We start from the raw sequence: 11,811 nt of genomic DNA, 5'->3' as shown, positions 1-11,811 counted from the left end.
ATAATTATAGCTATTCTGACCTAGCCTGAATCACTGACAAAATCCTCCTTAAAAGGGCCTAGAATATAATATTCGTCCCTGAAAGCACAATTTTTCCCCCCTGAGTCTTTTTATCTACAAAAGGAATACAAATGTGTGGGACTAGACAGCTCCCTCTCGAACACTTATCTCTCTGTGGAGCCAGCAGAGGCAAGTCATTGCCATGGAGATCAATTCTAATTTCCGCCCATTTATCTGCTCTCCTTTCTATCTTGCTCAGACAGCGGAATGCGAAGAGAAACTGGACTAAACCACCCCAGCCCCCAAATCCTTTCCTTTCTGAGGCCTGCAAGTGCAAACGTTGGAACATACGGCCTTCCCCAGTAGTTCAAAGTTGGAGCCATCCCCTTCGGTCAGTCAGTGTGTCTTTATTCTCTAAGGTCAGTGGTAGAAAACCTGTCTCTAAACACCAAACTGAGGCCAAAAGAAAAGGCTGACACAGGATGGCACTTCACCTAGAAAAGGTACTTGATACATACAACATGAATTTCTCTGTGGTGAGACTGCCTTCCATAACCAACATTAAATTCCATTTTTTGTCCTTAAAGTTTCATCACAACTGTGAATTTCTCTCTCACTGTAGCTCACTGTTAAACTCAAACATAAAATCAGTTCAGTTCCATGACCACAAAAACACTACACCACAAATTTTTTTAAGATACTGGATTGGGTTTCAACCACAGTCAATTGGCTTCTTTGTATACAATGAAAGAGCCTGACGTGTCCAATTAGAACCCGATCTTTCGGGGGTGTAATCAAAGGTTCAGACATGCTTGGAACAAGTACATTTCTGAATGAATATCTTAGAACTAACCTTCCTGAGGCCTGCTACACTTTTTTAAAATCATTTGACTCACACAAGCAATATAAATACCACTACGGAAAAAAAGGGAGATGAAACACTGAAAACAAATTTTCTCCAAGTAATTTCATTTTCTTGTGTGGCATTTTTACTAAGGAAAAATTCCTGCATTGTTTGTAGACTATAAACTTCTTCCATTTCACACTAAAAAATTTTATTTAGAAAATCGTATGAAGCAAAAAGCAAAAAGAAACAAAATCAGTCTTCCCCCATTTTATTGTATATTTTCATGGTCTATTTTCACTGAGAAAAAAACTGTAATGCTCCTGTAATGCATACATTTCTATTTCAAAAAAATCCCAAAGATTTAATTAGAAATCTCACATAGAAAAAGTGAAAAGAAAACCAAAAATAATCATCTTCCCACAAATAATTTCATTTTCTTGTGAAATATGTTCCTTAGGAAAAATATTTGTCATACTTGTATATGGTAGAAGTTTTCCACTTAAACCAATCAGCAATTCAATTAGAAAATATCATGGAATTAAATATTAACTGCATATATCTTCGTACAAAAAGTGCCTACCTATCTCTCATGAAAGAGGTGAACACATATATGGACACAAACCTGTACTTCCCTGAACCACTTTCCATTTAAAGGGGGATTAAGCCAGATGTGAAAATGATCCCGGTTCTACAGGCCTGCGCCAACAGTGGAGAATAAATCACAAGTCTCAGATGACCTGGCGTTCTTGATACTGCAGATATTCGCTGATACTAGATCACAATTGTATTTGATGAGCTAAAAGAGCACTGAAATCATCTTTAAGGGTTATTTAATTTACCCATTTTGAGGAGTGAGTGAGATGAAGTGAAAAGAATATAGAGAACTGAGAAATAAAACACATATTGAGTCCCAAATTATTTGCAGACATGACAGTCCTCAAGTGAAGTTAGTTGTTAAGCCACCTGTGCAAAGCGAACAAGACAAAGGTAAAGCAACTGATATTGCCCAGTGGTGCAAAAATCAGTGATGTCAACGTTTCCTTTCATAAATGCTGTTTACCCAAATAAGCAACAATTCCAGGGCTATGTAAAGAAATATATCATTAGTACCTGAACTTCCGAATCAAAAGAAAAGAGATTCTGTCTTCCATCTCCTCTACTGAGTTTGTTTAGCTGTTCAGTTTCTCTTCCATACTAAAAATTAAAAAATATATATATACACACCAAACATTATTTTATTTCCTTCAAAACAGTACTAAATACCATTCAAATATATAGTTTATGTGAAGACAGCAATCTGACACAGCTTCAAAAATATACCATTCTCCATTTCCATCTACTTAAGGTGGATAAAGAATGCTTGCTTGGCAGAGTCACTGTCACTGTGACCCACAATAAGCCATAGATCAGGTTCCTAGACTTTCTATGTGCCTCTCATAACATCAAGAATATTGTTCAACGCATAGTGGTATAAAAAACGAATCCAAGAGACTTTGGATGCAAAAGAGAAATAAACAAGGAAGAAAACACTATCTTTTACATATCCATGGTGCTAGCCATGGAATATTGTATACAATTCTGATTCTGTCACTTTAGGAAAAACATAACGGGCTGTACAGTCTGGAATGACAAAGATTCAGAGGGGATACATTAAAATCTACAACATCATAGAAAGCCAAGATCAGGGGACATGAATGTGTTCCTAAATTCTGGAAACTAGCTTAGGAGCTTAATAGAAAGGTAAATTTCAAAGAGAAAAAAAGTAACTTCTAAACTTGTATAACTTAGTAGTCCAGGAAGAATAATAAAGTAAAAATATAAGTAGGTTTGACAGGATTTAAATGAATAAATGGGTCATAACCTTCTAATCTTTTATAGTATAGGGTCCACAGAGTAAAATATGTAACCTACTAAGACAGGTCTGATAATCACCTTCTACTCTCTCTCTCAAAAGTGTCCCCTTTCAAACTCCAAAGAGCAGAGTAATTAACACAAATGATGTCTGTTCGTCAAATCTTTACCTGATGAAATTATTCATATACCTACATATTTACATATAGAAAATATGATTTTCATATGAAATTAACATACACAAATCATTAGATCAAATATCATGTTCAATCTGCATCAATAACCCCTTGAATGAAGAGTATTTCTTTACGAATGAAGTGCAGCAATTAAACTGAATAAGAAGGAGCAGACAAAATTAATACACTCACAAGAACCTAGAAGTACTTCCTGGCACCTAGGAAAAACCCCACAAGATTTTCCAAACTGTTAGTTGGCACTTACAGGTCCAACTTTAAGAGTATAACTTTCCTTTTACAATCTCTACCTGTTTCACTAATTTGCTATGGTTCTTAACTTAGAAGTGACACTGCCAAATGGAATCCAGCATTACAACTTTAACAGCTAATCCTGCATTGTCTCAGTTGAAGGCAAGTTGCCATAAGAAAGATGTACCTTCATCAGTTCCGGATGCATGCTCCTTTCCAAACTGGCCATGATGTTCTCAGCTTTTCCTTGGCTGCTAGTTTCATCATCTGCAAATTCATTAAAAGCAGATGTTCCAAACCATGCAGACCATTACTAATCACCTAAGAGGAATACCCTAACTATCTCTCCCACCCCATCCTCTCCTACTAGATTTATTGCAAAGAATTTTGATTATGAAAGCATAGGGAAAACTTTAATGGACTTTTGAAAATCTGCCATGAATTCCCTATCCGTTTTAGTCTGGTTATATTTCATGTGTCAGAGTCAGCGCAGCATCAACTCTTAAAAATATCTATCAGCCTCCATAGTCACTTTTAATGAAGTAGGTCAACCTTCAAGGTTAAGAGTTCTATATTCACCCTACACAAAGGACATCCCCATGGATTAAAGACAAGGGCTTTACCTCAGTAATGAATCATTTAAAAATTCTGACCTTGTGCTGTTTCTACCGTCTCCTTTTTCTCTTGCACTAAACTGTCAGTATTGATCTGAATAATCTTTTTCAAAGTTATCAACCATTCTTCCATTTCCTGCTCAGTTTCGGCAGCCAGATAATGGCTATACTTATCTAACATCTTGAGTTCAAAAGCATGACGCCGCATTTTGGGGCACTAGAGGAAATAAAAAAGCATGTGTTCAGTTAATTTAGTTGCCCTTTTAATATTAGATTTCATTAGTTTATTTATTTTTACCTCAGCTTAGCACATATGTACATCAATACTTTCACGAAACAATTGCCTCTACCAACAAGAATTTATAACTCCGACACAATGAATGACCATGTCAAACATCTTTTTTGTTACCCTTAGTACTGAGCACAGTGGTATATGCACAAAGGTGGCATAAAATACTACTTGTTGAGTATTATCACTTAAGGCCTTTTGACATCCTTCACATTTAGATAATCAAACTGGCACCATAAAAATAAGCGGATGTTTTACTATTCCCATTTTGCTTAAAGTTTTCCTTGCATATTTACAGGTTTTCAAAATCAGCCCTTAAAAAGAGGCTTAAATATGACCTGAAATAAATCTGGGACCTGCTTTATATCACACCATCAAACACAATATTGATACCTGATTCACGTTACCATGCATAAGATGAAATGCATCACAGTAGCATAAAAGAAGACTGTAGTTGGTTCACATTAAATTGTGGCTCCCAGTAAAAAACATGGAAACAGCCTATGCTGAACACTAGCACACAAGGAAACTTTTGTAAAACTTCAAATTCATCCTCAAATATGATGACGTATTCTTTCATATTACCACCTCCTCTGTCATGAAAAGAAAGATAGCACCGTCCTCTCCCTCCCAAATAGCTCAGCGTTCATTTCAAGAAAGGCTCATGAATCAATAATTTTCCACTGCATGGTCATTATTCAAGAAGGAACCACGAAAGTTCCTCCTTCTCATCTTCAAAGGACAGTAAAGGATGAAATTAAACTGCTGTAGCAAGTCATAAAGATTTATATATTTGAAAATATTTGGGAAGGGGGGGAATCATAAATAGATGGGGAAAGCAGAGCCCGGGAACGCTCTAAAGAAAGGTCAATCCGGTCTAGAGCTAATTGAGAAAATCTGGGAACTGTGCGTGCCTCTTCTGCCAGTTGGATAAAAAAGCTATTACATATATAAAAAAAGAAGGCACCTCTATTCACATAGATCTTCATGTTTTTAAAAGCGTTTTTTCCTTTGATCTTCATGACAATCTCGTTTGGTAAGAAGACATTAATCCCACTTTACAGTTTTGAAAATTAGGATTCAGGTAGGTGAGGGCATTTAACGGGCATCTCCTGCCTCCTAACCAGCCCAGTGCTCCTTCTGGTCGACCATGCTGCCCTGGCTCTATAGTAATGGCTCCTATCTCTTGGTCAATCGACTTCCTATTTAGATTCTCTCTCTACCCTCTGTTTCCCATCCAGTCTTTGTCCATGCTTCTTCAGTTATTCAAATCAGCAAACATTTATTAAGCCCCTATTGTGTGCACAACACTGCTAATTAGTACAAGGGACACAGACATGAATAAGATATGGTCCCTGTACTCCAAAAAGGAGTGTGCAGAATTAACCACAAATTAGATTATGATTCAGTCATATGATGGAGGGAAAAGTAGTGGTAGCACACGAGAGGTGGAGCTTAATTCCACTTAGTGCATGAGGTTGAGGAAGGAAACAGAAAACATTTCATGGTAGAAGTGCCATTTGAGCCGAGTCTTAAAAGATAGCATTCAAATAGGAACGAGAAGGGAAAAGTATACACCAAGCAAAGAAACAAACGTAAGAAAGCCACACACATGCGAACCTCTGGAGCACTGAGTTTGGCGTGACTAGAGCACAGAATGTATGAGAGGACGCAGAGGGGATGGGGTTAGAAAGCAGGGTAAGGCCAAATCACTGTGGGCCTGAAATGCCATGGGAAGAGCTTTAGGTCTCACTCCGCAAGACGATAAAACAGGAGCCAAAAGGTTCTGAGTAGGCAAGTGAAGGACCCCGTCTGTCTCAGGAAGATGCACTGGAGCAGGAAAACAAATCAGAAGGCAAGAAAGCGTGACTCTGGCCACGAGATGATAAAAGGGAGAACCAGAAGAAGGGCAGTGAGAATGGAAAGAAGGTAAGAGATTCAAGAGACACTCTTGTCTCCAAAGGACTGGGTAAACACTCGAATACTGGCACAGAGTGAGAGTGGGGCACTCAAAAGGACACTGAAGTTAATGAATGTTTTGGTGGATGGAGATGCCATTAACCAAGACAAAAAAATGCTGAGATTCTTAATAGTCGATCAATATCCTCTTCGAGAAAGAGACAGAAAGGTTAGCTCTACGGCCCTACCTGAACAACGTCAATGCAGGCGTCCAAGTAGATGCAACCTTTAGATTCTTTCGAATTTTTCTCATCTTTATAGGAATTGAGAATATATGAACCATCAGGAAGTTGAGTTAAGTAAAAATACCGTCTCTTGAATACCTATGGGGGAAAACCCAGCAATGACACATTTGTTACATATACATTGCATTTAAACAGCTTCTTGGAACTAAAAAACCTTGAAGAGCTTGCCACAGGCATTATATCTGGACAATCTTCAGACAACTCTGAAAAGCCATTAGGAATTACAATTATCTTCATTGTTTTAAGATGGAGAATTTTAAGTCAAGTGACTTACTCTCAGTTAATCAAATATCTAGAGAAGTTGAAGTTTATAAAGCATTTTCGTATCTGAGTCACTATCATTTCACTATAGCATCCTTTTCCCATTTGAATGCAAACCATGACTAGATTCTTATAATTTCATTCACATCACCATAAATCCATGTATAAATATAAAAATATATATACAGACAGACACATACTCCTTTAGCATATATTTACATTTCACCTGCACATCTTACTGCACTCATCTGTGCTGTTCCAGTGTCCTTGCTTTTGAAAGTCCAACTTATAATACACTCACAGGCAAACGCTGAGAGTCATTAGTTGCCTACCAGTTGTTGTTGAGTGCCCTCATGCTGAGATTTGAGTCGACAGGTCCAATAGGATTGTGCCATCCGTTTGAAATTAGGGACTCAGAACAGTTAAGGAATAACCTGTTGCTACAATTCACAGTGAAACCCCCAAGAACAGGGAAAAGGAGGAAGACAGCTTGACTTGTTCATGCTGCCCCTCTTCTCTCCCCTAAAGAGAGTCTTGGCAGAGAAAGACAAACTGTGCGATTTCACTCAGATGTGGAAGTACAACAAACAAACACATAGATAAAGAGAACAGATTTGTGGTTATCAGCGGGGAAGGAAGTGGGGGAGGGTGAAAGGGGTAAAGGGACACATATATATGGTGACGGATAAAAACCAGACTGTTGGTGGTGAAAATGATGCAGTTTATACAGAAGCTGAAATATAATAACGTACACCTGAAATTTACACAATGTTATAAAGCAATATGACCTCAATAAAATAATTTTTAGAAAAAGAGTCTTAGATCTGATGAAGGAGGTGGAAAAAGGGGATTCAGAGTTCTCTGATGAATCTATGCTTCTCAGAATAAGCCACAAACTGCAAGTTGTGTCAAGCATGTGTTACAGTCAAATTCCCCAGGATGATGGATCTAAAATCATTTCAGGGTGAGAATGGCAAGAGAGACTAGGAAAGAGAGTCTTGGTGATTATTGAGGAAATGCATTCCTATGCATCTTGTCTTACTGACAGAAGTTGGCGTCAACATTTAAGCTTGCCATTTTCAATCACCCATCTGATTATCCAGTATGATATCTGACTATTTTAAGAACTTTAATTATGGAAAGAGTATTTATTTGGCAAGATTCTTCTTGAAAACTATTTAACTTCCGGCAAAGTATCTGAAATACCAACAATTCATTTCTCCATAGCATGAGTAAGCAAAATATAGAAACACGTGAAGGGGCATTTCTTTTTAGGAAAACCAGTAAAAAGAAATAATATGCTTGTAGTTATTTTTGACTTGTTTAAATATCATTGATTTTGGAATGAGTGACATAAATATATCAGTGTGAGGAACACCCTAACAGGTTAGACTGGTAAATGCCACAGCTTCCATTTCAGGGAGTGGCCAAGTGGGCTATGTGCGATCAACAGAAAGGAGAGCAAGCAGAAAATATCACTTTGTTTTTCAATGCCAATCAAGTAAACGTTACTGCATTAGGATATGAAGGTACAGAAAGAGTGAGTGAGCGTGTGTCTGAGCGTGTGTGTGACCTCATAATATGAGAATGTACAGATACATTCTCATATGTGTATACGAGATATACTCTCATATTTGATTCACCCACATTTAAGGTTATTAGAGCTATGACTGAAGAAATCTATATTCATAGACAAGGAAAATGCTGATCATAATGGTGATTATATATCTATATCTTTGTTTATTTTCATGATAATGGTTCATATCCGTTATTAAAATGATGGGACCAGGGGCCAGCCCCGTGGCTGAGTGGTTAAGTTCGCGCATTCTGCTTTGGCGGCCCAGGGTTTCACTGGTTTGGATCCCGGACACGGACATGGCACCGCTCATCAGGCCATGCTGAGGCGGTGTCCCACATGCCACAAGTGGAAGGACCCACAACTAAAAATACACAACTATGTACCAGGGGGCTTTGGGGAGCAAAAGGAAAAATAAAATCTTTAAAAGAAAAAAAAGATGGGACCAGAAGACCAAAATCACATACTGAGCTCATTTCAAAAGAACAAAACACCACTTTTTAAAAGTTATTACAACAATCATGTATGAAAAAAGTTAAAATACATTTTCCAGACAAAAATTAATTGAAATGAAAAAGTTACAAGATTAGAATCTGCACTATGATCAAATCTAAAATTCAAAGACTATAGACTCCGTGGTACAGTCTGTAGACTTTACTTGCAGAGTCCACAGCCAGCAACAAAGAGAGGGACAGAGGCAGAGAAAAAGAGCAAAACATTTGCAGCACAGAGTCAAATTATAGTCTGTGAAATTTTTTTCATGTACAGCTGCCTCACCAAGCTAAGATGTTTTGTGGCAGCCCCCACTTCCAGTATTAGCAGAGCACATCATTAGAATAGAGATGGAAAGGGATCTGAAATTACAGTAAATCACTTCCTGTAAGTTTGCAATTATGTCTAAATGTGACACGGAGGTAGGGAGCTCATGAATCTGGGGAGAGCGCAGATGCCTGACAGACGATCTTGATTCTCATCCAGCACCCCTGCTCACCAGCAGTGAGTTATCCTCAAGACTCTGATTCTCTGTTTCCTCACTTGCAAAATGATAGGATCAGACAAGATGATGTATAAGATCATTGTTTTCAGGATCTATAAATAATTTTACTGAAATTGAACAAATAACACAGCAGCATCCCTAGGCTGGAGGCCGCCCTCCCCAAGGGATTTCCTACAGGCTAGAAGCTCACAGTTGGTACAGTAAGAAATGTTTTTAAAAAGTCATTTCTACAGAAATGAGACTGCCCCAACAACAGATCTGTAAGACCCACCAACGATGTTTTCTCATTCGAATATTCTGTGATATATCCTGGGTTTCAACTTCTGGGAAGCTTTTAAGGTACCTTTCAAAGAAGAAAGGAGTATCCTAAATCTCTCACATGGAACCAAAAGGAAAATCAGAAACATGACTTCCCTGACATTTTTTAAATTTCCAAGATGTTGCTATTTAGGGCACAGGTCTTCATTGTTTTTTCCATTTCAATAAGACGGCAGCTATTAATATAATTACTATATAGAAGAGTGGTAAATACTCTATTTCATACTTTTCATCTGAAGGCCTCAAGTCCTTTGTAACCAATAGCTAGTTCTTTTAATATCGCGTGGGGATAAGCACCATTATTCACATTTTACCTAACAGCAAACTGAGAGACCAAGAGCTCACTCAAGTCACACATACAAGTCAACGGTAGAACTGGAGTCAGAATCATATGACAGGGACGAACAAAGAGAATCTTGCCCAAACCGTCCAATGGCATCCCACCAAGGTAAGAATAAGATCCCAAATCCTCACCATAGCCTGGGATGATGTACATCATCTGGCCTCGAATTACCTCTTGGATTTTATCTCTAATTACACTGCACCAGCTACACTGGCTTCCCAGCTAATCATCAAACACCCCAAGCAAGCTCCTTCGGGCCTTTGCACTTTCTGTTCCCTTGGCCTGGACCTCTTTCCCCACACATCCACATACCCACAGTTCGCTTTCTTACTTCCTTGGTCTTTGATTGAATCTTACCTCCTCTGAGAGGGCTTCTGTGACCACCTGCACTCATCGTAGCCCCCTATTTTATCTTTCTCACAGAATGATCACTATGCAAATATATCTTATTCATCTATCTATTTTCTGTCTATTTTAGACTGCTAAGGTCCATGTGTCATCCACCACTATACTCCCAGTACCTCTAACAGTGCTGTACCCCCAGTATCTCTAACAGTACCTAGACTCAATAAAATTGTGTAAAATAAATGAAGAATGAATGAATAATTCATTCTCCAGTGCAGATTCTCCAGTGGCTTCCTCTGATAGAATGGTGTTTCTCTGTAACACCCATATTCTTCCTCCTCTTCCTCACCTTTATTATTTCTCCTAGATGGTGAACACAGCTGAACATTCCCCACCTTACTTAGTGAGAAGCACAGATCCTGATGAGCAGCCAACTCAGACCACCCAGAAGAAGAAAAGAGAGAGGAAGTCAAAAGAGAGAATTCTCTGGGATCAGGTCCTGCCAAGTATCCTGAAAGCCCTGAGCCGTCTGGGTGACAACCTTTTGAACATTTACCACATGACCCTTTCTGGAGCAGGAACAAAGGCCTTTGGTCACTCAGTTGAATCAAAGATGGAAGGCAGGAAAACTTGAGCACCTAGTATCCTCAAATTAGGAGAGCCTTTTATCATTTTTATATAACAAATCTCAAGAGTTTCTACCTGTGTGTGTTACCTATACGTAATTATTTACTGCTAAATTACATGAACCAGGAGCCCTGAGAAAGGATGTTCTAAAGGCTTTGGCAAAGTAGGTGGGCCAGAAACAATGTAGAAATAGGGTGGCAGAAACTTACTTGACTCTCAGAACAGGAAAGAAGAGGCAGCAAGGAAACGGAGAAAGCAGGAGAGCAAGAGACATAACTGGGTCTCAGAGCTGTTCTAATCAAAGATGAAAGAAACAATGGGGAAGAAACCCCATGACTTAGAAAACTGACTTGTAGTTAATTATACCAGAATGTTAGGAACTTCATCCTGCTGAAGAACCCCTACCAGTAGGTTGGCAACCTAATATATCACTCATCTCTCTCCACCATATCATTTTACAGTCCTACCAAGTTTTAATATATCACGTAAGTCTACCCTCTGGGAAACTGGTTAAAAATCAAATAGCTTTTCTTAAATAATTCCACCACATCTGGGCACTAAAGATTTAACTATTTAGTTGGAAGCAAAGTCTAGTAGGAGCGGTCTATAAGCCACCCTTCTCATTAGACAAATTATTTTATCAGCTGTATTTCAGCATGGCATGGCCCTGCTCAAATCTTCAATGACCTTCCATTACCCACGTGGTAAGGTTCACGTGCCGGTTCCAGCATTCCAGGTGCTCCCACAATCCTACTACTAATATGAAATAATGACAATTGCTGGCATCTGTGGAGTGCTCACTACATTATAGTCGCTGGCTAAGTGCTTTCCTCATATTATATCGTTTAATCCTCATAACGACCCTGTGTGGTAATCACTATTAAGAGCTCTATGTTACAGAGGAGAAACTGAGGCACAGCGAGATACCAAAGGACCAAACCAACTTCATCTCCCATGACTACCTAACTTCACTTAACACACCTGCCCTGTACATACTGCCTTCCACACTCACCTCCTTTCTGATTCCCTTCCTGTGAGGCTCCACCCCCTTCGAGAAGCCTTCTCTGACCCCAGATCACAGCAATCTGGACTCACATAGCACTTGGTCTCGGTA

At 38.8% G+C, this 11,811-nt stretch overlaps 1 protein-coding gene across 5 annotated transcripts in view; it reads right to left on the bottom strand.

The window, feature by feature from the left end:
• The window catches only part of DOCK11 (dedicator of cytokinesis 11), a 180,606-nt gene that overhangs the window by 114,435 nt on the left and 54,360 nt on the right, over window positions 1-11,811 (bottom strand). For 3 of the 5 annotated variants that reach the window (XM_070604660.1, XM_070604663.1, XM_070604664.1), the window contains exons 7-10: window positions 6,174-6,308; window positions 3,777-3,954; window positions 3,311-3,390; window positions 1,958-2,041 (exon numbers count right to left, since the gene is read on the bottom strand). The exons of the other annotated variants lie outside the window; for them this stretch is intronic. In XM_070604660.1, the coding sequence (XP_070460761.1) occupies window positions 1,958-2,041; window positions 3,311-3,390; window positions 3,777-3,954; window positions 6,174-6,308 (477 nt within the window). The remainder of the gene's footprint in view (window positions 1-1,957; window positions 2,042-3,310; window positions 3,391-3,776; window positions 3,955-6,173; window positions 6,309-11,811) is intronic. 5 annotated transcript variants of the gene reach the window in all.

Source organism: Equus przewalskii, chromosome X (assembly GCF_037783145.1).
Source record: "Equus przewalskii isolate Varuska chromosome X, EquPr2, whole genome shotgun sequence".
Lineage (NCBI taxonomy): Eukaryota > Metazoa > Chordata > Mammalia > Perissodactyla > Equidae > Equus > Equus przewalskii.
Note: the sequence above shows the minus strand (reverse complement) of the source record. Positions and strands in the feature narration are given on the sequence as shown.